This window comes from Mobula birostris, chromosome 10 (assembly GCF_030028105.1).
Source record: "Mobula birostris isolate sMobBir1 chromosome 10, sMobBir1.hap1, whole genome shotgun sequence".
NCBI classification, from domain to species: domain Eukaryota; kingdom Metazoa; phylum Chordata; class Chondrichthyes; order Myliobatiformes; family Myliobatidae; genus Mobula; species Mobula birostris.
The window spans coordinates 10,992,932-11,020,021 of NC_092379.1; the positions used below are offsets into that span (position 1 = coordinate 10,992,932).

Here is a 27,090-nt window from a genome sequence, read left to right on the forward strand (position 1 = left end):
TCCAAATCTGCTGAACTTTTCTTTCCGCTTTGTACCCTTTAGTCCATGCAGCACCCTGGCAAATCTCTTCTGGACCCTCTCCACATCTTTTGTACAATGTAGTGACCAGAACTGTACACAGAACTCCAAGTGTAGCCTAACCAAGGTATATCATGATGGAGCTTTTGTACTTGACGCTGTGACCGATAAAGGCAAACATGCCGAATGCCCTTTACCCCTCCATCTAATTCAGTTGCAACTTTTGGGGAACTATTGACTTGAGAGTTTTACTCAGTTACTAATATGTTCTCTCAACCCTTGGAGTGTGTACTAGGACAGTATATGGAGAACATTTAACCTGTACTCTGGGAATTTGGAGTAGGACAGGGTAGAGGGAGCTTCACTCTGTATCTAACCCGTGCTGTCCCTGTCCTGGGAGTGTGTGATGGGACGGTGTAGAGGGAGATTCACTCTGTATCTAACCCGTGCTGTCCCTGTCCTGGGAGTGTGTGATGGGACAGTGTAGAGGGAGATTCACTCTGTATCTAACCCGTGCTGTCCCTGTCCTGGGAGTGTGTGATGGGACGGTGTAGAGGGAGTTTCACTCTGTATCTAACCCACACTGTCCCTGTCCTGGGAGTGTGTGATGGGACAGTGTAGAGGGAGATTCACTCTGTATCTAACCCACACTGTCCCTGTCCTGGGAGTGTGTCCCTCCTCCACCTTTTTATTCTGGTGTCTTCCCCCTTCCTTCTCAGTCGTGAGGAAGTGTTTTGGCTCAAAACGTCAGCTGTATACTCTTTTCCACAGATGCTGCCCGACCTGGTATGTATTTATATTTACTGTGTTTTTTATTATTATTATTATTATTGTGTTTTTGATCTGTTGTGGGTTTTTTGTGCTGCATCGGATCTGGAGTAAGACTGTTTAATGTCATTTGTATGGGAAACGACATTAAACAGTCTTGAATCTAGAGAAATGCAACATCAGGGATGGCCAGTTGCAACTCTCGGCCACGCGTGAAATTCAGAGAGCAAGCTCTTCCCACAGACAGCGACTACGGTAATCAAATAATGCAGTTGTGATACCTGATTAAAATGTTACATTACTGCCTCACCCTTACGACCAACACCCAGCCAATGAAGGCAAACATGCCACATGCCTTCGTTGCCACCTTGCTTTGCGCAAGCTGGGCATTGCTTTACCACAGTGGGCGCACTCCAGAAAAGAAGTGGTGGGTAGAGCCCAGTCCATCATGGGTAAAGCCCTCCCCACCACAGAGTACTGCCACAGGAAAGCAGACCTGCCTCTAAACTGCCCCATCAGACCCTCCCAGGGCAGGGGCAGAAGGAACTCGATACCGAGTACAACTGTCTCCGTGTCATCCTGCCACATTGGTTTGCAGGACACAGCAGCCTGACCCATGAAAGTGAGGGTCCATCGCACCAGAAAGGCACGCCGAATGTTGGAGGAACTCAGCAAGTCAGGCAGCATCTACGGAGGGGAATAAACGGCCGAGGCCCTTCATCAGGACTGGAAAGGAAGCAGGTGGGGGGAGAAGGTGGGAGGAGGAGAAGGTGAACAAGCTGACAGGTGAACCCAGGTGAGGGGGAAGGTGGGAGGAGGGGCGAAGAGGGGAGGGGGAAGGGGGGAAGAGGGAGGGGGGAAGAGGGAGGGGGGAAGAGGGAGGGGGGAAGAGGGAGGGGGGAAGAGGGAGGGGGGAAGAGGGAGGGGGGAAGAGGGAGGGGGGAAGAGGGAGGGGGGAAGAGGGAGGGGGGAAGAGGGAGGGGAAGGAGAACAAGCTGACAGGTGAACCCAGGTGAGGGGGAAGAGGGAAGGGGGAAGAGGGAGAAGGGGGAAGTTGAGGGGGGAAGGAGAACAAGCTGACAGGTGAACCCAGGTGAGGCGGGGAAGCAAGAAGCTGTCAGGTGATGGGCGGACACGGTAACGGGCTGAGGAAGGGGGAAATCTGATAGGAGAGGGGTACCTGCCCTCTGCTGGAACAGTCAGAGCTCCCAGCCCCTCCGAGCCCTGCACAAATCCCAGACTAGTCCCACGGCCCTCGGTCCCAGGGTCGGGAAACCGCAGCGTGCACGCACACATAAACACCGCTGCCTTTCCGGCCGGACAGAGCCGCGGACAGCCAGCGTGAGCATCTCGCCGGCGCGGAACTCCCATCCACGCACGAAACGCCGCCGCTCTCGGACATGTCCCGGTCCCGGTGCCCCACCCGCCGGGGTGCAGCCCTCTCTCCGGAACCGGCAAGGAACAGCACGGAGCGTTTGGAATGTCATGACGGAGGATCCAAATACTTTTCAGCTGATTATTCCCGCCTGTAGCTGAGGGAATGATGTAATGCCCAGCCAAAGGCAACGATCATTCACAAGCTTCCTGGAGGAGGAGCTTGTCGATTCCGTTCCCGGCTTCTGCACGTCACCGCCACCCCCCATCCCGGTCCCACCCCTCCAGAATCCCCCGGGATCACGGTTCAGCCCCCATACCCGGCGGCCGGGTCCCGGTGACTGCAACGCCCTCCCCAACTCTCTCTCCCCCCGCCGCCGCCCCGAAACCCACTGAGGTGACCCGGCGCAACTTAAAGTTCGGAAAGTCCGAAGTAAGTTTACTATCCAGGTTCAAAGGCCTCGCCGTAGACGACCCCGGAGATTCAGTTTCTTGCGGGCATTCACAGCAGATCAATGAGATACAGTGGAGTTCACTGAGGAACTAGACAGCAAGGCTGACAGACGGCCCAATGCCAATCATGAAGACAAGAAAGTCTGCAGATGCTGGAAAAACTGTGAGACACACACACACACACACAATGCCGGAGGAACTCAGCAGGTCAGGCAGCGTCTATGGAAATGAATTAACAGTCGACGTTTCGGGACAAGACCCTTCTTCAGGACGGGGGGGGGTAATGACTGAATTAAAAGGTGGGTGGAGGGGATAGGGGCTAGCTGGAAGGCCATAGGTGAAGCCAGGTGGGTGGGAAAGGTCAAGGGCTGGAGAGGAAGGAATCTGATAGGAGAGGAGAGTGGACAATAGGAAAAAGGGAAGGAGGAGGGGACCCAGGGGGAGGTGATAGGCGGGTGAGAAGAGGTAAAAGGTCAGAGTGGGGAATAGGTGAAGGGGGGGGGAATTGGTTCATCGGAAGGAGAAATTGATGTGCATGCCATCAGGTTGTGGGCTACCCAGATGGAATACGAGGTGTTGCTCCTCCACCCTGAGGGGTCTAATCTTGGCACAAGAGGGGACGGTGGACTGACGTGTTGGAATGGGAATGCTTGGCCACCGGGAAGTCCCGCTCGTGGTGAATGGAGCGGAGGCGCTCAGGGAAGCGGTCTGCCAATACACGACGAGGCTGAGAGGGAGAAAAACCAAACAGAGAAGGTGGCGCCGAAGATAGAAGCTGTTGTGGTTTCAATCCCACTCTTCACGGGGCAGGTGCCACGCCGTGCCCCGGCACATGAGAACAGCAAACCAACTTACAGCAGCCAATTACGGGTGAGCCCCAGGCAGTCTCGGCAGGAGCACACTAACTTCACGCAGAGAGCTCCAGGCTTCAGGATCGAACCCGGGTCGCTGGAGTCACAAGGCCATCAGCTCCACCTGCTGCACTGCAGGGTCACAGCACAGAAACAGGCCCTTCAGCCCATCTAGTCCATGCCGAGCAAATTATTCTGCCCATTCCCGTCAACCTGTCCCATTCACATACCAGTCCGATCTCCTCTTAAACGCTGAGGTCGAACCCGCGTCCCCTGGCAGCTGGCTCCGCACGCTCACCAGCTGCCCCACCCTTTAGCCTTGGCTGCTATCATGTTCTGCAGCTTTGGAGGTCTCAGTCTCGTCGGCCGCAGCTCCGCTACGCCCAGCACCTTTGTTAATGCTCCGATAAAATGCGCCGGGGGATTGGGTGGGGTTGGAGGACTGAGTGGGACATGGATAGGAAGGAAACAGATGGGCTGAGTGGCCCTACTGTGTTGCAGTTCATGCACAAGACGAGTCTTCTCCTTCTTCTTAAGTCCATCACCCCTACAGGGGCAAAGGCCACTAACAGCAGCTCACCAGAGACCTCAGTCCTGGCCAGTCTTTAAAAAACTTTTTAAATATATATTTTACGTCTTACTGTAACTTACAGTTTTATTACAGTAATTCATATCTTTTCTCTATTATTATGCATTGCAATGTACTGCTGCCACAAAACAACAAACTCATGCCCCAGGCCAGTGATATTGAACCTGATTCTGATTTGCCAAGGTGCAGACCATAAGACACAGGAGCAGAATTAGGCCATTCAGCCCATCGAGTCTGCTCCAGCGTTCCATCACAGCAGATCCCGGATCAACCCCCATACACATGCCTTCTCGCCATTTCCTTTGATGTCCTGTCTGATCAGGAAATGATCAACTTCTGCCTTAAATATACCCACGGACAGAGCATTCCACAGATTTACTACTCTCTGGCTATATAAAAAAATTCCTCCTTACCTCTGTTCTAAGAGTTCACCCCTCAGTTTTGAGGCTGTGCCCTCTAGTTCTGGATACCTCCCACCACAGGAAACATCCATATCCACCCTATCTAGTCCTTTCAACATTCGGTAGGTTTCAATGAGATCCCCCCAGTATTCTCCTAAATTCCAGTGAGTACAGGCCCAAAGCTGCCAAGCGCTCCTCATACGTTAACCCCTTCATTCCCGTGAGCCTCGTCCGGACTCTCTCCAATGACAGTACACCCTTTCTGAGATATGGGCTACATCTTCCTCTGCCGGCGATGAGGTCTTTGGAGCATCTGCTGCTTCTCTAGTTCTGGGCTTTTACGCGACAGGGTTTGCTAGCCCCATGGCCCAACCCTCCTCCTGTCATAGCCTGGCTTGGGGCTCTCCGGGGTGGAGTGACAAGATGTGCGCCCCTCTGGCCTTTATTCCCGCGTCCTACAGCACGATGCTACTTCAGCGTCACTCACAGCTGTGAGCCACTTATGAGCAGAGCTGGGACGTAGCGGCTCTCCCGTCCGGCCTCTCCGAATCAGGTTTAAGATCACCGGCATGCGTTTTGAAATCTGTTGTCTTTCCAGCAGCAGTAATGATAGAAAAAAGAACTGAATTGCAGTATATGTTAAATAAGAGGTGCAAAAATAGAAATAAAAAAGTCTTGAGGTAGTGTTCACGGGTTCAATGTCCATTCAGAGATCAGATGGCAGAGGGGAAGAAGCTGTTCCTGAATCACTGACACACAAAATACTCTGCAGATGCTGGGGGCAAAGCAACACTCACAACACGCTGGAGGAACTCAGCAGGTCAGGCAACATCCGTGGAAAAGATCGGCGGACGTTTCGGGCCGGAACTCTTCGTCAGGACTCACCGGCCTAACAAAGGGCTCCAGCCCGAAACGTCGACCAATCTTTTTCACTGATGCTGCCCGACCTGCTGAGTTCCTCCAGCGTGTTGTGGGTGTTGTCCTGAATCGCTGAGTGTGTGCCTTCAGGCTCCTGTGCCTCCTCCCTGATGGTAGCAGTGAGAAGAGGGCATGTCCTGGGTGATGGGGGTCCTTAATGATGGATGCCTCCTTTCTGAGGCATTGCTTCTTGAAGACGTCCTGGATACTAGGGAGGCTGGTGCCCATGATGGAGCTGACTCGAGTTTACAACTCTCTGCAGCTCGCTTCGATCCTGTGCAGTAGCTGCCCCCCTCCCCCCATACCAGCCAGCGATGCGGCCGGTCAGAATGCTCCCCACAGCACGTCTGCGGAGATCTGCGAGTGTCTTTGGTGACAGACCAAATCTCCTCAAACTCCGAATGAAATACAGCCGCCATCGCGCCTGCTTTGTGGCCGCACCGATACGCTGGGCCCAGGAAACATCCTCAGAGATGTTTACATCTGAATCTGAAACCCAGGGCACACCCTCTTCTCATTGCTACTGTCAAAGTGGAGGTACAGGAGCCAGAAAACACACACTCAATGATTCAGGAACAGCTTCTTCCCCTCTGCCATCTGATCTCTGAATGGACATTGAACCCATGAACACTTCCTCACTATTGTTCCTTTGCACTATTTAATTATTTTTATGACTTCCAGTAATTCTTCCCCCCCCCACCACCCCCGGGTGACTGGGTGGAGATAGGTCTCTACCAAAGCAGGTGTAGGACGTTCCTTCCCCCTGCTAGCCCGCAGCTCACCCTTGGGTAAGGTGTAGGCGCCCCCCCCAAATCAGGGTCACATGAAGCCATGGTGGCGGATGATCTTTTGAGCAGTCGGTGCAGATCACAAGTCCTGGTTATGCGACCACTGACACCAGGCAGACAATCTCTGAAGAGTATTGATAATGTGTCTGGGGGGGTGTTACCCATCTCGGAAAGACACTGCCCAGAAGATGACAATGGCAAACCACTTCAGTAGAAAAAAATTTGCCCAGAACAATCATGGAAAGACCGTGATCACCCACATCAGAACAACGAACAAACAGGTACATTTTTGCGTCTTGCACTACAACACGGCCTCAAAACAACACAGTTCACAGCAGGTGCCAGTGATAATTGACCAGAATTTTCAACGCAGTAGTTTCTTGTCATCAGTAGTACGACTTAACATTTCAATTTCTGACGAACGCAATTAGCAAAACTGATAGGGTATGAACGTTAGCTCATTAAGCTAAGCCCCGAAACATAATCACAGTGCCACAGTAGAACAGCACAAGAAACCATTTAAATCTTATACCGAAAATTTGTGCAAAACACCCCTCAAAGTAGCCATAAGGGGTTCCAGCCCCTCGGCCTAGAGGGGAACACTGTGTCAGCCCTGATCAGTGAGGGTTAGAGATGGGTGGGGAATAAATGCTGGAAGGGGGTCTTGATTTCCTGGAACATTTGGGAAGGGATCACCAACTTTGGTGAGAAAAAAAAAGGTCAAGCAAGGACCTTACCAGGACACTTGAGGTGAGTGGGGAAGGAAAAGAAAGGACCACCAGGGGAAGTCTTGCTCCTCCACGCCTGACGCAAGCACCCGCTCCACACTGAGGTGACCAGCTCAGGAATTACAGGTATGAGGTGCCTCAGAGGCCAGCGCAGAACAATGCTCAGCTTGTGCGGCTCCCAATTATACCCATCACTGCACAAGCAGCTGATGCAAGTTTCTTAAAGACCGTGCGTCTCGTACTGGCCTTGGACAATATATTTTTTTTTAATGGCATAGGAGCAGAATTAGGCCACTTGGTCCATCAAGCCTGCTCTACTGTTCCACCACGGTTGATTTATGTTCCCTATCAAACTCATTCTCTCGCCTTCCCCCCACCCCTCCATAAGCTTTGACAGCCTGACTAATCAAGAACCAGTCAGCCTCCGTGTTAGTGACTTGGCCTCCATTGCCGTCGGTGGCAATGAATTCCACAGATTCCACCCTCTGGCTAAAGAAATTCCTCCTCATCTCCGTTCCAAGGGGACGTCCTTCCCCTCCGAGGCTGTGCCCTCTACCCCTGGACCCTCCCTCTTTTGGAATCATCCTCCCAATGCCCACTCTATCAATATTCAAAAAGGTTTCAATGAGATCAAGTCCCCCCACAGTGAGCCCAGAGGTTAACCCCTTCATTCCTGGGATCATTCTCGTTAGCCTTCTCTGGACCCTTTCCAAGACCAGCACATTCCTTCTTAGATAACATCACCTTTTAACTGTGGGGGGGGGGGGTGGCTCTAATTACAAGGGATATTTTCGGATAACATTCTATATTTCTTTCCAGTTATAGATTAAGCAAAGGAACAGCAGTTGTACAGTCTGGACAACTTGATCCTGGGGTACATGGGAACAGGGTGGTGTGACTTCCCTTATTTGGGATACAGTGCGGAATACTGTAGGCCCCTCCAGCCCCAGTAACTCCCCCCACCCCCAAGTTACGGGACAATTTGCAATGAGCAATTAAGCTACAAAACGATACGTCTTTTAGACTGTGGGAGGAAACCAGAGCACTTGGAGGAAACCCACGCATTCCAAGGGGAGGTCGTACGGAGGACGCCGGGTTTGAACTCCCAACTCCAACCTCCCCCCCCCCCCCCACCCCCGACTACCGAGCTGCAATAGCGTCTGAGTGAAGAACCGGTACCCCAATCATTGTACGGAACAGCCAGACAGCAGGACCTCAGAGATTCAACAGGGGGTGACCCCTGTGTCGCTTCCCTCCATGAAAACAGTGGACATGTGAAGCCTCCTGCCCCCAGATACTTAATGCGAGGGGGAGGAGCGCGTCAGTACCAGAGGTGGGAGATGGACCCAGAGAGGGATCCAAAAGCCATTTACAACCCCAGCCCAGGAGGGCCTGTGCACACATGCCCCTCACTCCGAGACAGGGACACGCGGGTTTTATCTGCCAAATCTAGGGAAGGAACTCTGAAGGCATTTCGCAAATACAGGACCCCACCCCCCTCCAGCAACAGAACGGGGAGGGAGGTGCAAAGATGGGGAGGGGGACTGCGAGGATGAGGGAATGTCTGTGGTGGTGGGGTGGAGAGGAAGAGGGAGGGGGGGTGGTTGGGAACAAGGGCCGAATTTTGCCTGGACCGCGGGCGCAGATAATTCAGTCAAAACTCAGCAAAAAAAAAAGTGAAACTCTCGAAATTTGAACTAAGCGCTTGAGCCGAGGGAGTCGGGCGGTGAACTCAGCGCGCGTTAGGACCAAGCGGCGTTACTCACTGTCGCTCCCTCCGTCGGACTTCAAAGTGTCAAATCGGTTCACTTCTTTGGCGTAGTAGTCCGCCGGGGTCTCTACGTCCGGCTCCTCCCGCCGTTCCACTTCCAGCTCTACGGTGCTGTTGTAGAGTGCGAGCACTTCGTTCGTGACCGTTACCTGCTCGGCCTTTGGGGTGCTGGTGAGCTTGAGCTTGCTGAGGATCTGGCCCCGGATGGCCTCGATTCTCTTCTTGCGAATCTGTTCCATGTCAATCGTCTTACATGTGGACAGGGAGAAGATGACAGGGAAGCAGTCGAACAGTAGTATCAGGCTGAGCAGGACCCGGAGCTGCATCCTCGCCAGTACGAACACGCTTCTTCACTCGCTGGCCGGCTGTGTCAACCGCATTCACAGCGGCAAAGCCTTTGGTAATGCTGTCAACGCCGGCGGAGCCCGGAGTTCGGTTGTAAGTTCAGGGGAGTGCAATGAAAACTTTTCCGCCTCTCACACGCAGACACACAGCCGAACTGCTCGCCTGTCCCAGCGCAGGATTCTGTCAGTCTGCCGGCGTCCTGGAGGAAGCGTCATTTAGCACAAGTCTGCTGCTCCTCTGGGAGTGCTGGGGTCGACAGAGAATTCCTCCCCGAGTCTTTGAAGGTTGGAGAGTTGGTGTTGGGAAATTTATAAGCCGGCAGTCGACGCTCCTCCCAGGAAATGGGTGGGTACTCGAACGCTGTGGCCATCGCTCAGTTGTCTGCACAAATCATTTCCTTTCAGACCTGAGAAGAGAGAGAGAGAAGAAAAAACGCACGCGAGTTTGGAAACTTAGCAGGCGACTTGCATTGCTATAGCGCCCGCCGCCGAGTGAAACCCTGCTCTCGAATGCACCAATGCCCTCGAAAGGAAAGGCGTCCAAAAAAAAAGTCGCGGACCCGCCCCACCATTGAGCACATGTGCGTGAAGCACTGTCCCAGGAAAGCAGCATCCATCATCGGGGACCCCCCCCACACCACCACCCAGGACACGCTCTCTTCTCGCTGTGGCCCTCAGGACTCACACCACCAGGTTCAGGAACAGTTATTACCCCTCAACCATCAGGCCCTTGAACCAGAGGGGATAACATCCCTTGCCCCGTCACTGAACTGTTCCCACAATCTATGGACTCCCTTTTAAGGGCTTTTCATCTCATGCTATCAACTCTTATTGATTTTTATTTGTTCTCAGCTCACGCTGGTAAAACCTGAGATATAGGCAAAGGCAAGCACACTCATTTCTCAATCGCTAGGAACTTTCAGACTATTCCAGTGGTGTTTAATTTTGAGACTTCGGGATTACACCAGTTGTAAATATTACTATTGGGACAATGTATCTATCCTGTTCATGTTCCATAGTCCTTCAGTTTCCTCTTTTAATTCAGCACATCTCCAGTGTTTTTCACTTAATGACTTCTGCATGTTATGCGTGTTTGGAGTGTCTCGGTGGGAGCTCACTACGTTCTGGGGTGGCGCGGTAACGTAGTGGTGAGCACGGCGCTTTACAGCGCGGGCGACCCCCGTTCAATTCCCGCCGCTGCCTGTGATGAGTTTGAACGTTATCTCTGTGACCGCGTGCGTTTCCTCCCAGTGCTCTGGTTCCCTCCCACAGTCCGAAGAGACACCAGTCCGTAGGTTAATTGGACATTGTAAATTGCCCCGTGATTAGGCTAGGGTTAAATTGGGGGCTGCTAGGCGTTGCAGCTTTAAGGGCCAGAAGGGTTCTTACGCACTGTATATCAATAAATAATAAATTGAATAAGTTGTTCTTGCTTGTTTACCCTGTAATATTATGTCCATCCAGTTATTAAGGGTTGTTCTATCTGTCATAACAGATCAGTCATAATAAATTATCATCAAAGTGCATATACAGTACTGTGTAAAAGTCTTAGGCACCCGAGATGTTTTATCTGGTTTCCGATGGTACAGCCTCCACAGACTCCTGATCTCAACATCGTTGAATCTGTCTGGGATTACCCGGGGAGACAGAAGCAAGTGAGACAGCCAAAGTCTGCAGAGGAACTGTGGCAAATTCCCAAGATGCCTGAAACAACCGACCGGCCAATTTCCTTATAAAACTGCACGACCGTGTACCTCAGAGAACTGATGCAGTTTTAAAGGGCTAGGGCGGTCACACCAAATATTGATTTGATTTAGGGGTTTTTTTTGCTGCTTTTCTGTTCTTTACAGTAATTTTCTGATATTTAGAAACTTTTTATTTCATTATTTTTGAAAGGATCTTCGCTTCACAGAAATTTTTCAAATGCACCTTAGACTTTTGCACGGGACTTTCTTCTTACAGTGCTATCGACGATTGCTTCCTCCAAATCTTCATTGTCATTGTAACATTCAAGACGATTGTCGATACCTTCAAATTCTTTATAGTTCCTAACTTGTTGAAGTCGTGAAATTGTTCCATTTTCACCCTCGGCTGTTTCTGGCATCTCCAACCCCGAATGCTTGAAACCACAGTGAGCAAAACAGCTCGGAATTGTCTTACTGCTTATTTTTTGCCAACTATAAGAGGCAGATTTTTCCTTCTCCTAGATGAGCTACTAAGCACGGCTGATAAGCCCCATCCGTCAGAAGCGACTGGTCTTTAAAGTGCCAGTCACCAGCCCCTTCTCCTGTCGGTAGAAACAGTTCTGTTGGCTCAGTAGCTAAGCTACATATGAAGGCCAGGAGCTGGTTTGGTTGTCAGAGGTTATTTAAGGATGCACGCCATTGGGGGCATTTAATAGGTAGTGGGAGGCTATCCCCTCCCTTTCTGACAATGTTGAGGAACCTTAAGAAACTCTGATTTCAAAGCTCCGCTGCCTTGTGGCTACACCTACTCATGGGAAGGTTTTAGGAGTAAACCTTCAGCAGTCTCTGGCTGCTGAGCTCCATGCCTGCTAATATGATACTGAGGCTTTGGGCCCACTCTGGGGCTGCTCCAGAGTTCTGATCCACAGACTCATTTTAGTTTGGAATGTTGCTGCTTGCTTCTGTTGTTTACGTGATTTGTTTTTTTTTTCTTTCTTTCCCTATGCATCGGGTGTTGGTCTTTATTTGATCTTTTTTTAAAATTGGGTTCTTCTTGGTTTCTTGTTTTGCGGCTGCCTGTAAGCAGACAAATCTCAAGGTTGTATGATTTCTACATTGTCCGACAGTAAGTGTACTTTGAAATCCTTTTGGAACATCTGGAGCTGGAGTCCTACGTTGAGTTCAACGCTGACCGGCAACTCCTGCAACGCCGCTGGCGCCAAACCGTATCGGTCTCCGCCGTCCCTTTGGGTTCATCGGCTGCGTGGAGAGGGGGGAGCCGGCTGCATGGGCAACAGTTTATCCTCCATATCGTACTGTCCTGGCTTCCATATCCAGACAGCTGGGATGCGACATCCATGGTTGGCCCCGGCTATCGGAGGCCTCATCAGTGACAAAAACCTCTGCTTCTTGAACACAAGCACACGTAACTGGTGCTTTTTTAAAAACTGCTCGCTCTGAGCACAGCGCCGTGTCCAACGGTCAGCCAGGTGGGGACCTAGTACGGGCGGGGGAGAGTGCGGGTGGGTCAGTGGGTGGCCTGGTAGGCTTGCTCTTGGGCCTGGCCAAGACAGCCATTCACGGGTCCAGGCTGCAGACTACCCGAGCCCATGGCCTGCCCCTTTTCCAGGGTACGTTCTTGTCTGGGGGTCCTTAGAGAGGGGGCAGGTGACCATTGTGGGTACAGTGGGCGATTTCTGGGAATGGCGCCCCCCCAGGAATAGGTAGTAATAACCGTGTTTTAATTTTAATTCACTAGCTGTACTGTAACCCCTGACCTCTGTATGTCTTCTGTATTTGAATAAAGTTTTGTACGGTTTATAAAACAAAATGGCCACACAGGTGCACACAACTGACACTGGTTAGAAGCTGCTGGACGACAGTCTCCTGTCCCAATTAAGCGGCGGTGTGTCCCAAATAAACGAAGGGAATCCCCGGCTATTTTCTCGATTACTTTTTGCTGTTTAATAGTTGTCCCAAATAAGCGGCTGCTCCGATTTAACCAATGTCCCAATTAACGGGAATCCACTGCACTGTCCTGAGAGTTATTTTCTTGAAGGCATTCGTGGTAAATACAATAGAATGAACGAGAAACTGCACACACAAACACAGACGGGCAATTAACCGGTGTGCGGATATTGGTGGGGTGCGGCAGAACCCGCCTCCAGCTCTCGACAACAGTTGGCCGGCCAGGAGCCTGAGAGGAAGGAGTTTACCAGGGTTGAGCCTTGTGAGTCACGGATGAGGGGCAGAGCTGTGGGATGCGGGACCTGCAGTCTGAAGGGTCCCGATAGGTCGTGGGTTCAAACCCCGCATGGTCTGGACTCAGGCCTGTCTTCCCTCCACTTGCTGGAGGTCTGGTGGTCCAGGAGCTGGCTGACGATGGCTCCACCATCTGTCACAGATCCGGAGAGGTTAGACAACCTGGCCTGCTTCAATCCTCTTCGGATTCTTCGAGCATCCAGTGCAGTATTCTGGGGGACGGGATCAGCTCCAGGGTTGCCGGCCTGCTGGCGTTAGCGGGGCTGGCCGATGCGCTCCAACAGCCTCCTGGGTCTGGCCGGGCTGACTGCGGAGCTCCTCGGGGCTTTCTTGGACATCCCAGTGGGCACCCACGCACGGGTCCCGCGCTGAAGCCGGGCCGTGGGGAGAAGCTCCTCTGGCGGTGCTGGGTAGAAAACATCCCTCTGCCTACCGAGGGCAACGCCCGGCTTTTCCGAAGCTGGCACCTGGTCTCCCTCCTCTGCGAGGAGCGTGAGATGTTTATTTGGGCCCCGTCCACCACCTGGGCCCAGGTGAGCCGCCCTGACCAGCCCCACAGGCCAATCACCTCCCAGGGAACCGATCCGTCGGTCACCTGTCTCTCCTCTGACAGGGGAAGGGCTCCCACCATTGCAGGACTGTATCCGTGTCCCAGGTCTGCATCCACAAAGCAGCCTCATCTTCCTCTCCCTCATCTACCCTCTCTTTCCAAGGTGGCTGGGGTTCTGTCAGAGTCCGTGACCTGCAGTTCGAACTATGGTGGGTCTTTGGTCTGGCTGTGCAGCCTGGCACTTCGTTGTCTCCAGCCTCGGCCTGGAGGACGTGCAGCCTTGGGGAGCAGCCGTGTGCGCGGCCCGGTTCCTCAGTGATTTCCCAGACTGAAGCTTCCTGGGAGATTGAAGCTTCAGGGCAGCAGGAGGTGTGTGCTGCTGCTGGATGAAGCTCCTGTACTTGATCTCCATCTCTCTCTCCCCCTGCCTCTATCCCTCTCCCTCCCTCCCTCCCTCTCTCCTTCTCCCTCCCTCTTCCTCCCTCCCTTTCTCTCTCCTTCTCCCTCCCTCTTCCTCCCTCCCTTTCTCTCTCCTTCCCTCCCTCTCTCCTTCTCCCTCCCTCCCTCCCTCTCTCCCTCTCCCTCTATCCCTCTCTCTCCCTCTCCCTCCCTCCCTCCCTCTCTCCTTCTCCCTCCCTCCCTCTCTCCCTCTTCCTCCCTCTCTCCCTCTTCCTCCCTCTCTCCCTCTCCCTCTCTCCCTCCCTCTCCCTCTCTCCCTCTCCCTCCCTCTCTCCTTCCCTCCCTCCCTCTCCCTCTCTCCCTCTTCCTCCCTCTCTCTCTCCCTCCCTCTCTCCCCCTCTCTCTCCCTCCCTTCCTGTCTCCCTGTCCCCCTCTCCCTCCCTCCCTCTCTTCTTCCTTCCCTCCCCCCTCTCTCTACCTCTTTCCCTCTCCCTCTCCCAAGACGGTGGGTGGGGGTGGGGGGAATGGTTCTTGGAGGAGTGACGTGGGGGAGACCGTGAGTTGCTGTTCTCCTCTCTCGGTTTCGCGGGAGCGATCTCTCCCTGCCTCAGTGTCGGAGATGCTGGGTTAAGGACTACAGTTTCGATGGACCCTGGATGGGGGTCTCTTTCAGGGCGGTGGGGGGGGCTCCTGCTGTTGCGTGGTGGGGGGAGGAATCGGAGTTTCTGCTGGTGCGAGTGGGGAAAGGGGAGGGGGGGGTTGATGTTTTCGCTGCTGCCTGTACGAAGGGAGGGGGTTTCGATGCCTCTATCATTCGTTCTATGAGGTTCCTGTGTTGAGGATGTCTGTGAAGAGTAAGAATTCCAGGTTGTATACCGTCCACATTCCCTGGTGTCAAACTGAACCTTTATCAGGGAGGCCTTGTGTGTGGGCGCCGCACCGCGTCTGAGCTGGGGCCACCCTGTGTCTGGGGAGACCGAGGCTGGCGGGTTCAGCTCAGGGTAGTGATCATCCCTTCTGCTCCTGTTGGCGACACACTCTTCACGTTCTGACCTGTGATGCATTTCCAGATTTAATTACCACGTGTATGGTGAAACGTGTTGTCTGCATTAGCCACCAACACACCTCGGGAACGTACGCCGCCAGTAGGAGGGCTTTTTTTTTTGGCCACACTCTCTGTACGGACCTCCGAGAGGACCACAACCTCGTCGTAGGGTTTGGAGGCTTGCCTGTCTCAATGACCTGGAGAGCGATGTTGGCTGGAGTCAGGGCTTTGTGCTTTGGCTCTTGGTAGGGTCACCCATGCCAAAGGTCAAAGGATAGAGGTCAGACTAAGAGTGGTCCACTGGTCCTCCAGGTTCGGGGTTCAGCTCAGGGCTAACGACCCTGACTGGTCAAAAACAAAATAGCAATGGCAAATCCTTCTGTGCAGATGACCTCCATTCCTGCACTAAACACCAGCAGTCCAGCGGGTGGTAGGTGGTCTCTGTGGGGAGAGATGTTTGGTGAACCTCGAGGGAAATGTTTGGGACCTGTGGTGGGTGGGCTCCTCACCAGGGGAGATGAGAATACTCACGTGGAAGGTCCTTGCACCTCCCCGTATCACAGACCCGAGAGGTTCTGCCGACACAAAAGGTGCTGGAGGAAGTCAGGGGGTCAGGCACCATTTTGGCTCGAGAGCCTTTCACCCGACTGAGGAAGCCCGGCCGGTAAGACTGTCAGGAGCTGGAGGTGAGAGTCACCACCTCGCAAGGGCACTGACCAGAGTGGGTTCACGGCTTTCCTCCAGGGACCAAGACTTTCGTCGATCAATGTGGGAGGAAACGAGAGCCCCACACAGGTCCCGGGGGCTGGGGGACGTACAAACTCCACATAGAGACTGGGGGAGGTCAGGGTCAAAACACTGCCTTACAGGAAGCTCTGCGATGTAGCTGGAAGTGTGCGGACATGAAGGAAACGGGCTGAACTTTCAGATACGAGCGGCTGGAGGAACTCCACTCAGGATGCAAAGGCCATGACAGGAGTAGAGAAACAGCCAACACCCCCCCCCCCACCCTCTCCCTCCTCCCTCTCCCTCCCACCTCTCCCATCTCCCCCACCCCGCACCCTCTCCCTCCTCCCTCTCCCCCTCCTCCACCCTCTCCCTCCTCCCTCTCCCTCCCACCTCTCCCATCTCCCCCACCCCGCACCCTCTCCCTCCTCCCCCTCCTCCACCCTCTTCCTCCTCCCTCCCACCTCTCCCCCTCCCTCTCCCATCTCCCTCCTCCCTCTCCCGTCTCATCTCTCCCCCTCCCTCCTTCCTCCCACCTCTCCCCCCCTCTCCCATCTCCCTCCCCCTCTCCCATCTCCCTCCTCCCTCTCCTCTCTCCCTCCCCCTCTCCCATCTCCCTCCTCCCTCTCCCCTCTCCCTCTTCCATCTCCCTCCTCCATCTCCCATCTCCCTCCTCCCTCTCCCATCTCCCTCTCCCCTCTCCCTCTCTCCTCCCTCTCCCATCTCCCTCCTCCCTCTCCCTACTGCCCTCTCTCCCTACCCACCCCTCCCCCTACCCCCACTCTCCCCACCCCCATTCTCCCCCTCCCCCCTCTCCCCCCTTTCTCCCTCCTCTACCCCCACCCTCCCCTCTCTCCCCACCCTTCCCACCTGTTTCTGTTCCCGTCGATGCTGGCTGACCCGCTGAACATTTCCAAAATGTTTGCCTTTTTCGTGAGCAGGGACTGCGATAGTTCAGGAAGCAGTGTGTGCAGTGCTGTATTTGTCAACGTGGAGTGGGGAGCGAGTTTGTCGATGTGGCTGAAGTGAAGGATGTTGGGAATGGTGAGGGTGGAGCGCTGTGGGAGGGGTGTGGGACAGGTGGCAGAGAAGGAGTGCCGGGGCGGGGATGGTAAGGGTGCAGACATACCCAGCTCTGAGACACCGGGCAAGGACATTGGATTCCAAACAATTGGTTTATTGATCATTACAGAATGTCTCTCTGGTGCTTCCCACTCCCTTTCCCTTTTCCCAACCGTGATTCCCCTCTCCCTGCCCCCTTCTCACTCTCAGTCCACAATAGAGACCCAGATCAGAATCAGGTTTATCATCTCTCACATATGTCATGAAATCTGGGGGGGGGTTTTGGCGCAGTACAGTGCAATACATAAAACTACTACAGTACCGTGCAAAAGTCTCAGGCACCCGAGCTACGTTGCACAGTGCAATATGAGTTATGATGAGCTGTATTACAAACAGGGCTGTAATAATGCAGAGGGATGTTGTAAATTGGGACTGTAATAGCTCAGTAGAAATGGCAAATAACAGTTTGTAATGCATTGTGAATCAGAATCAGGTTTAATATCACTGTATATGTCGTGAAATTTGTTGTTTTGCAGCAGCAGTACAATACAATACATAATAATAAAACTGTAAATTACAGTAAACATATATAGTTGAATGAAATAAGTAGTGCAAAAACAGAAATAATAAAAAAGTAGTGAGGTAGTTTTCACGGGATCAATATCCATTCAGAAATCAGCTGGCAGAGGGGAAGAAGCTGTTCCTGAATCACTGAGTGTGTGTCTTCAGGCTTCTGATGGTAACAATGAGAAGAGGACATGTCCTGGGTGGTGGGGTTTGACCCTTAATGATAGACCCGTGAGAAAACCCCAATCGGGGTCATGTGAACCCATGGGGGGCAGGTGGTGGATGGTCATACGAGCAGCCGGTGCAGATCACAAGTCCTGGTTATGCGACCACTGATGCCAGGCAGACAATCTCTGAAGAGTATTGACAATGGTTGGGGCCACCTGTCTTGTAAAGACACTGCCCAGAAGACAGCAATGGCAAACCACTTCTGCAGAAAAAAATTGCCAAGGGCAATCATGGTCATGGATAAGACCATGATAGGCCATGTTGTACAACACGGCACATAATGATGACATCATATGACCCGGCACACAATGATGATGCCATACAACACAGCACATGAATCATAGGCACACAGTATCAGAAACACACCATGCATAAATTAACATAAAATGATTTATAAAATAAAGAACACAATTAGACCAAAAACAAGGAAATAAAATCTATCGCTTTGCAAAGTGGTCATAGTGTCCCTAAACCATAATGATTAGGGCTGTGCAGGTTGGTTTAAGAACCAAATGGTTGAAGGGAAGTGCAAAAGTCTTAGATACCCTGGCTTCTTTATAATTCAGGGGTCCCCAACCGTTTTTATGCCATGGAGCCCGATCGTTATCTGAGGGGTGCAGAGATCGTAGGTTGGGAACCCCTGTTTTATCTGGTTTCAGAAGGTATGGCCTCCACAGAGCCCCAATCTCAACATCATCGAGGCTGGCTAGGATCAGATGGAGAGACAGAAGCAAGCGAGACAGCCAAAGTCTGCAGAAGAACTGCGGGAAGTTCTCCAAGATGCCTGGAACCACCTACCAGCCAATTTTCTTATAAATCTGCTTGACAGTGTACCTAGGAGAAACGGTGCAGGTTTAATGGTCACACCAAATATCGATTTGGAGTTTTACTGTTTACTGCCCTTAATCATAACTTTTTTGATATTTAGAAACTTTTCATTTCATTTTTTTGAAAGGATCTTCGCTCTAGAGGTATTTTTTTTACATGCACCTCAGACTTTCGAACGGTATGGTAGGTTAATCTGATGCTGTGGGATTTCGGGCTCCTGTACCTCCTGCCTCGTGGAACTTGTCAGAAAATAGTACGGGCTGTGGAAGCTGTGCTTCCTGTACATAACACAGACCGTGGGCTCCAAGAGGACCACAACCTTTTTTAGGGTTTGGAGGCTTGCGTGCCTCAATGACCCGGAGAGCGATGGTGGCTGGAGTCCGGGCTTTGTGCTTTGGCTCTTGGTAGAGTCACCCATGACAAACAGGTCAAAGGATAGAGGCCAGACTAAGAGTGGTTCATCAGTCCTCAAGGTTCAGGGTTTCAATCCTGACTGGTAAAATTGTTATGGAAACAGCAATGAAGAATCCTTCTACACCTGAGTGTGATGGTATTCCTGAGTCTCCACCCGGGATGGGGATGACTGACAGTAGTGAAAACCGAGAGGAAGCTACTGACACGATGAAGGAAGCCCTGAACACCACCAGAGATGGAGGACCTTCTTTGCTGCCCCAAACGCCAGCGATGTGTGCAGATTTGGTTCACCTACCCTCAGGAAAGCTGTCAATAAGATTCAAAGTGCGCAGAGAAAGTTTACAAGGAACTTGCCAGGGCTTGAGAATGGGGAAAGGTTGGATAGGTTAGGATTTTATTCCTTGGAACGTAGAAGATTTTGATAGAGGTCTACAAAATTTTGAGTGGTATAGATAGGGTAAATGCAAGCATGCTTTTTTCCACTGCGGCTGGGTGAGACTAGAGCTAGAGGTCACGGGTTAAGGGTGAAAGGTGAAAGGTAAAATGGTTAGGGGTAACATGAGGAGGAACTTCTTCACTCAGAGGGTGGAACGAGCAACGAGTGGAAGTGGTGGATCTGGGTTTGATTTCAACAGTTAAAAGAAATTTGGACAAGTACCATGGATGGGGGGGGGGGCGGATTATGGAGGGCTAGACAGACCAGATGGGCCGAAGGGCCTGTTTCTATGCTGTGGTGATATATGACTCTATGACAAGAGGGGGTGACAGAATTTATCTGTCTTTTTATTCCTCTCCATAGATGCAGCCTCATTTACTGGGCTCCTCCAGGATTTTGTGAGTGCTGCACAGAATTTCTCTGCTGTTTAATCGGCCAACGATCATAAACACAAGAGATCCTGGAGACGCCTTCACTTCCGGGCCTGATGAAACCCTCCGCCCAGACTATCGACTGACTATCCCTTTCCAGAGACGCTGCCTGACTTGCTGAGCTTGTCTGGTGTTTTTGTGTGTGCTGTTTAATGGTCAAACTCCGAATTCTGAAGCCTGAAACCTCAATTTCACTAGCTCCTCATATTTCATTGAATACCAAAGTGTATTGATAGAGACCAGCTGGTTGACAGTGAAACCATCAGGCCTTTGTGGGTTACAGTACTCTACTTACGCGAGTATTTTAAGTTTCCTCCCTGTAACGAATTTGTTAGGCTCAAGGGGGCGGCTGCAAATTGTGCAGCCTATGGCTCTGGCTCCACCTGGCCCTCGGCCGCCAGCACCTCCAGGCCGAGACCTTCCTTGCTGCCGCTGGGCCCCTGGGCTCTCCTTTCCCCCACCGCCAGGTCTCTCAGGCTCCACCGTCACCTCAGAGACGCCATCTTCTCTCCCTCCACCTTCCCTGTACACCCAAACCCTTCTCACTCCTCCGAAACCACCAACTCTCCACGCACCCACCCCCCCCCTCAGATCTTCAGCATTCCTTCTGACCTTCCTCTCTCCGGGGCAAAATGTTCCGACCTCAGCGAGGGCCTCACCTCTGTCCCCCTTTTGCCTGCACCTCTGTGCCCATCAGGACGGCAAACTCTTCTTCCATTGCCTTCGTATCCGAGCCCTCTTCTTTGGGAATGAATTCCCCCTCCCGTACCGATGACCCCTTCTCCTGCCTCCAACCCTCCTCCTCTTCTTGGACACCCCGCTCTGGTTCTTTGCCTGCTCCGGATCTTTCCATCTCGAGCAGACGATGAGACACCAACGTCTCGACTTCAGCACTCCTCACTCTTCCTTGAACTTTACCCCCTCTGAACGCACTGCCCTCCGCTCTCTCTGCACCAATCCCAACCTGACCATCAAACTCACAAAGGGGGTGCTGTTGTGGTGTGACAGACTGACCTCTACCTTGCTGAGGCCAGGCAGCATCTCTCAGGCACTTCCTCATACTTACCCCTTGAAGAGGACTCCACTCGGGACTGTCAGAAAACTGTCTCCAACACCATCTCCGACCTCATCCACTCCGGAGAACTCCCATCCACTGCCACCAAACTCATTGTTCCCTTACCCCACACCACTTGCTTTTACCTCCAACCCAAGATCCACAAACCGGACTGTCCAGGTAGGCCTGTGGTCTCCGCCTGCTCCTGCCCCACTGAGCTCGTGTCCTCGTATCTCCATCCCCCTTGGTTCAGCCCCTTCCCTACATCTGCAACACTGCTCGTGCTCATGATCTCCTCAGTAACTTTCAATTCCCTGGCCGTGACCACCTCACCTTCACCATGAACGTTCAGTCCCTATACATTTCTGCCCCCTCATCAAAAAGGCCTTAAAGCTCTCTGATGCTTTTTCCACAAAAGAACCAACCAGTTGCCCTAAACTACACCTGCAACGCGTCTCATGCTGTCGATCTCCTCAGTCACTTTCAACCCTCCCTGGCCGTGACCGCCCCATCTTCACCATTAATGTTCGGTGGGAAACCCTTCCATCCCCCATCAAAAATGCCCCAACTCTCTCCACTTCAAAACCAACCAATTCCCCTGCACCACCACCCTCCTCCGTCTGATAAAACTGGCCCTCGCCCTCAACAATTGTTTCCTTTGGTTCCTCCCACTTCCTCCAGACTTGAAGGGTAGCCATGGGCATCAGCATTGGCCCCGGCTATGCCTGCCTTTTTGTTAGACATGTAGAACAATCTCCCTGGTAATGCTCCCCAACTCTTCCTCCGCTACATGGACGGCAGAATCTCAGCGCTGCTTCATGCACCCGTGCTGAGCTTGTCAATTTCATCAACTTTGCCTCCAACTTCCGTTCTGCTCTTAAATTCGCTCAGTCCATTTCTGACATCTCCCTGCCCTTTCTCAACCTCTCTGTCTCCATCTCTGGCACTCAACCGACATCTTTTCTAAACCTACTGACCGCCACAGCAATCTTGACTATACCTCTTCCCGACCTGTCTCTGGTAAAAGTGCTATTCCCTTTTCTCCGTTCCTTCGTCTCCACCACATCGGTTCCTAGGATGAGACATTCCTTTCCAGGACATCCGAGATGTCCTCCTTCTTCAAAGATTGGAGCTTCCCTTCCTCCACCATTGACGCTGCCCCCAACCACATCTCCTCCATTTCCCGAACATCTGCGCTGACCCGATTGTCCCGCTGTCTTAGCACTGAGAGAGTTCCACTTGTCCTCACCTACGACCCCACGAGCCTCTGCATTTAACCCATCATTCTCCACAACCTGTGCCATCTCTAATGGGATCCTACCACCAAACACATCTTTACATTCTCCCACTCTCTGCTTTGTGTCGGGATCACTCCTTCTGTGATCTTCTCGTCCTTTCATCCCTCTCTGCTGGCACTTACCTCTGCGAGTGGCCAAACTGCTACACCTGCCCCCTGACCTCCATTCAGGGCCCTGAGCAGTCCTTCCCAGTGAGGCAACACTTCACCTGCAAAACAGTTGGGGTTCTCTATCGTATCCAGTGCTCCCAATGCGGCCTCCTCTACGTTGGTGGAAAAGGAAAGGAAATTGCCTTTAAAACTCACGAGAGAGCATAGGCCACCAACTTTTTGCTGTTGGTGTTTCTGTAGCAGGCAATTTCTTTTTTACGAGGTCGAGTTGCTAGCTCGACGCTCAGCCCAGCCCAGGGGAGCCGGCTGGATTCGAACTCGGGAGCCTTCGCTCCGAAGTCTGGCACTGACGCCACTAGGCCACCGGCCGGCCTCCTCTACGTTGGTGAGACCTGACTTAATTTGGGGACCACTTTGTTGAGCGACTTTGCTCCATCTGTCAAAAGCGGATTTCCCAGTGGCCAACCATTTTAATTCCTACTCCCAGTTCCATTCCGACATGTCAATCCACAGGCTCCTCTCGCGCCAAGATTAGGCCGCTCTCAGGGTGGAGGGACAACACCTCATATTCCATCTGGGTAGCCTCCAACCTGATGGCATGAACATCAACTTCTCCTTCTGGTAAAAGTCACCCTCCCTTCCCTCTCCTTCTACTCCCCACTCTCGCCTCTTACCTCTTCTCCTCACCAGCCTATCACCTACCCCTGGTGCTCCTTCTCCTTCCCTTTCTCGGATCAGATTCCTTCCTCTGCAAGCCTCTACCTTTCCCACCCACCTGGTTTCACCACCCACCTTCCTGCTACCCTCCTCCCAGCGTTTCTTTCTCCGGCGTCTCCCCACTTCCTCTCCGGTCCTGGGGAAGGGCCTGGGCCCGAAATCTCGACTGTGCATCCATTACCACGGATGCTGCCTGACCTGCTGAGTTCCTCCAGCATTTTGCGTGTCGGTTGCTCTGTATTTCCAGCGTCCGCAGAGTCTCTCGGGTTTGGGCTTGAGGTTCATCCCGGTTCGTGGCGTGCGACTGCCCCCTGGTGTCCGTGCGGGGACTTGCTGCACCGGGTCTGCGAGTCCGGCCGTGCACCGCAGTGACTGGTGATGGCAGATCAGGCCGATGGAACTGATAACTGCACGGATACAAACAGGAAATAATCTTGTTATCATTCTTCTTTTCAAGTTCTTGCACAGAAGTAGGATCCTTTCCGGGAATCTCCCGGGAGAATGCTGGCCTCGGTGGTTTTGTTTTTAGAAATGTAGCCGTATTCACACAAACGTTCAATAGTCTTTGCTTGCTTACTTCCCGTTACGCCGCTTGCGTTTGGAGCAGCTCCCGAAGGTCCCCCACCTCTGTCCGTCCACACCGTCGTACGCAGATGCAGAAGAATTCTTCATTGCTGTTTCCGTAACAATTTTTGTTTTGGCAGCGGGGGTTGTTAGCCCTGAGCTGAACCCCCAAACCTGAAGGACTTTTAGTCTGGCCTCTGCCCTTTGACCTGCTTGGCATGGTTGACCCTACCAAGAGCCCAAGCTCAAGGCCCTGACTCCAGACCAGTAATTCCTTCCCTCTCCCTACCCCTATCCCTATTCCACTCTGCCTCCTCTCCCAGCTGCCTATCACCTCCCTCATGGTTCCGCCTCCTTCTACTACCCATTGTGTTTTCCCCTATTCCTTCTTCACCTTTCCTGCCTATCCCCTCCCTGCTTCCCCTCCCCTGCCCCTTTATCTTTAACTTAACTGGTTTTTCATCTGGAACCTACCAGTCTTCTCCTTCCCACCCTCCCCCCACCTTCTTTATAGGGCCTCTGCCCCTTCCCTCTTCAGTCCTGACGAAGGGTTCCGGCCCGAAACGTTGACTGATCGTTTCCACGGATGCTGCCCGACCTGCTGAGTTCCTCCAGCATGTCGTGAGTGTTGCTTTGACCCCAGCACCTGCAGAGCATTTTCACTGAGGCACGCATGCCTCCAGACCCCACCACAAGGTTGCAGTCCTCTTGGAGGATGAGGACGAAGGCTATTCGATCCGTGGACCAATCGCAGTAGTCCCACTTAGTTCGGACCGAAGGCCGCGTTAGCTGGCTTCCTTTTGTCTCAGCGGGCTCCGGGTTTGAGAACAGCAAGAGAAGAAAGCCTTATGGAGATTTACTCAGCGGCCAAGCACCGGCAGGGGCGATTAGGCTGGCTCAGCACTTCAGTACCGGAACTGGAGGCAACCCTCGATGCCTATGGCGTGCTTGTAACACCATTAAAGATCCATCCCATCCCGGACACTCTCTGTCCAATCTCCTGCCATCTGACAGGAGATTCAGAAACATCTTGGCCAAGACTGTAGGACTGAAAAACAGCTTCTTCCCGAGGGCTGCTGGGCAGCTGAATAATGCCCGACCCTGGCTTGCCAATGGCCTCTGAGTGGTATGGAGTGGTATTAATTTTTTTTTTAGCCAAACTGTACCGCATGCATTGTAAATATCTGGAGTAGTATCGCAGTCTCATTGTCTTCCACAATGACAATAGAGTTCTGTTCTATTCTAATAGGTACCTATTGAAGTGGTCACTGAGTGCATGTTCCTGATCTTCTGCTGTTGTAGCCCGTCCACTTCAAGTCTCGACATGTTATGCGTTCAGAGCTGCTCTTCTGCACACCACTGCTATAATGCGTGGTTATCTGAGTTCCTGTCAGCTTGAAGCAGTCTGCTCGGCGTTCTCCTCTGACCTCTCTCATTAACACCCACAAAACCACCACTGGATGTATTTTTGTTTTATTTTTTTGCACCATTCTCTGTAAACTCTAGAGCAGGAGTTCCCAACCTGGGGTTCACGGATCCCCCCCGCCCCTCGGTTAATGGTAGGGGGTCCATGGCATAAAAAATATTGGGAACCCCTGCTCTAGAGACTGGTGCACGCAAAAATCCCAGGAGATTTATTCATTTATTTGTTGAGTTTTTTTGCACAGTAGGGGAATTAAGGATTTTGGGGATTAGGCCGGGAGGTGGAGATGCCATGATCTCATGGAATGGTGGAGCAGGTTGGACGGGCCAGATGGCCGATTCCTGCTCCTGTTTCTTGTGCTCTCATACAACATGGAATAAACCCCTCTGGCCCTTCGAGCTGCACCACCCAGCAATCCCCCATCTAATCCCAGCCTAATCACAGGACAATTTACAATCACCGATTAACCTCCCAACCGGTACGTCGTTGGACTGTGGGAGGAAACCGGAGCACCCGGAGGAAACCCACGCAGTCACAGGGAGAACGTACAGATTCCTTACAGGCAACGGTAGGAGTCTGTACCGCAAAGCGTTGTGATCACACTACAGTGCTGCAGAGATCAGCAGCTTCTGAGATACTCGAACCACCCCATCTGGCACCAATGGTCATTCCACGGTCAAGGTCACTTAGATCGCATTTCTCCCCCATTCTGATGTTTGGCCTGAACAACAACTGAACCTCTTGACCATGTCTGTGTGCTTCTATGCATTGAGTTGCTGCCGCGTGATTGGCTGATTAGATATTTGCATTAGTGAGGTGTACAGGCCTCTGAGCCAAACAGACAGACAGAGGTAAACAGTGCCAGAGAATGAAATGTCTGTACAGAGCAAGAGCGAAATAGAGGAAGGGACACAGGTGGAGTACGGGGGTTAGCGAGGAGGGCAGGTGAGGCAGGTAGAGCACGGTAAAGTACATAGAGCAATACTTTTGCCAGAGCGAGGCCATTCAGCCCTTTATGTGTGTGCTGGCTCTCAGAGTAATCGTATAGCCTTCCCATCAAAACCCGTCTCTCGCCATCTGTTTAATTAATTGGATAATTAACTGGGTCTCTACTAAAGGAGGTGTGAGGTGCTCCTCCCTCCACTAGCCTATGGGCCACCATTAGGCAAGGTGTAGCCCCCTGATAAGAGTCATGTGAAGCCATGGGAGCAGCCGGTGCACACCACAAGTCCTGGTGATGTGACCACCGCAGACAATCTCTGAAGAGCATTGATATTGGCTAAGCCAGCTGGTGGCACAGTGGCATCAGCGCTGGACTTTGGGGCGGAAGTTCACGAGTTCGAATCCAGCCGGCTCCCCAGACACGCTTTCCATCTGTACTGGGTTGAGCGTCAAGCTAGCAACTCGACCTCGTAAATTGCCTGCTACAGAAACATCAGCAGAAAAAAGTTGATGGCCTATGATCTCTCGTGAGTTTAAAGGCAGTTTCTCTCTTCTCTCTATTGATAATGGCTGGGGTTTGTAAAGACACTGCCCAGAAGGCGGCAATGGCAAACCACTTCTGTGGAACAATTATGGTCACCCACATCATATGACATAACAATAATGTCATATGACACAGCTCATAATGACGACGTCATACAACACAACTCATAACGATGATGTCATACGACACAGCTCATAATGATGTCATATGACAGATGATGACCATACAACTCATAACGATGTCATATGACACAGCTCATAATAATGACATCATACGACAACATAACGATGATGTCATACGACAGCAATGATGGTCATACGACACACCATAATGATGATGTCACATGACACAGATACAACATGGCACATAACTGGCGAATGTATTGACCAACCCACGTCTTTGGGAGGAAATGTGAGCACACAGGAGGGAAACACATCGCCACAGGGAGAAGCTGCAAACTCCACACAGACAGCACCGGGCTTCAGGATGGAAGCTGAGTTACCGGAGCTGTGAGATGGTGACCCAACTTACGGCAGAAGCCTCGAGAAGAAACTGATGCCAATGACGTCAGATATATATATATATATATTTTTTTTTTTTTGTCAGGATGCAGTGGCGATTCCTTGCTCGTGTGAAGCTGACAAAGTCAGCAGTTTGTTCCTTATGTGCTGTGTCATATGACATAGGTGATGAGGGTCTTTCCAGAGCACCCAGACGGTGAAGAGGAGAAGGTACGAACTCCTTACAGACAGTGGCGGGGGTGGAATCCAGGTCACTGGTAAAGCGCTGTGCTAACCACTAC

General features: G+C 52.2%; 1 protein-coding gene across 1 annotated transcript in view; it reads right to left on the reverse strand.

The window, feature by feature from the left end:
* Nucleotides 1-9,292, reverse strand: part of LOC140203815 (transforming growth factor beta-1 proprotein-like) — an 83,614-nt gene extending 74,322 nt beyond the window's left edge. The window contains exon 1 of the mRNA XM_072269903.1: nt 8,655-9,292. Coding sequence (XP_072126004.1) covers nt 8,655-8,985 — 331 coding nt within the window. The 5' untranslated portion in view covers nt 8,986-9,292. The remainder of the gene's footprint in view (nt 1-8,654) is intronic.
* Nucleotides 9,293-27,090: the final 17,798 nt, after the last annotated feature.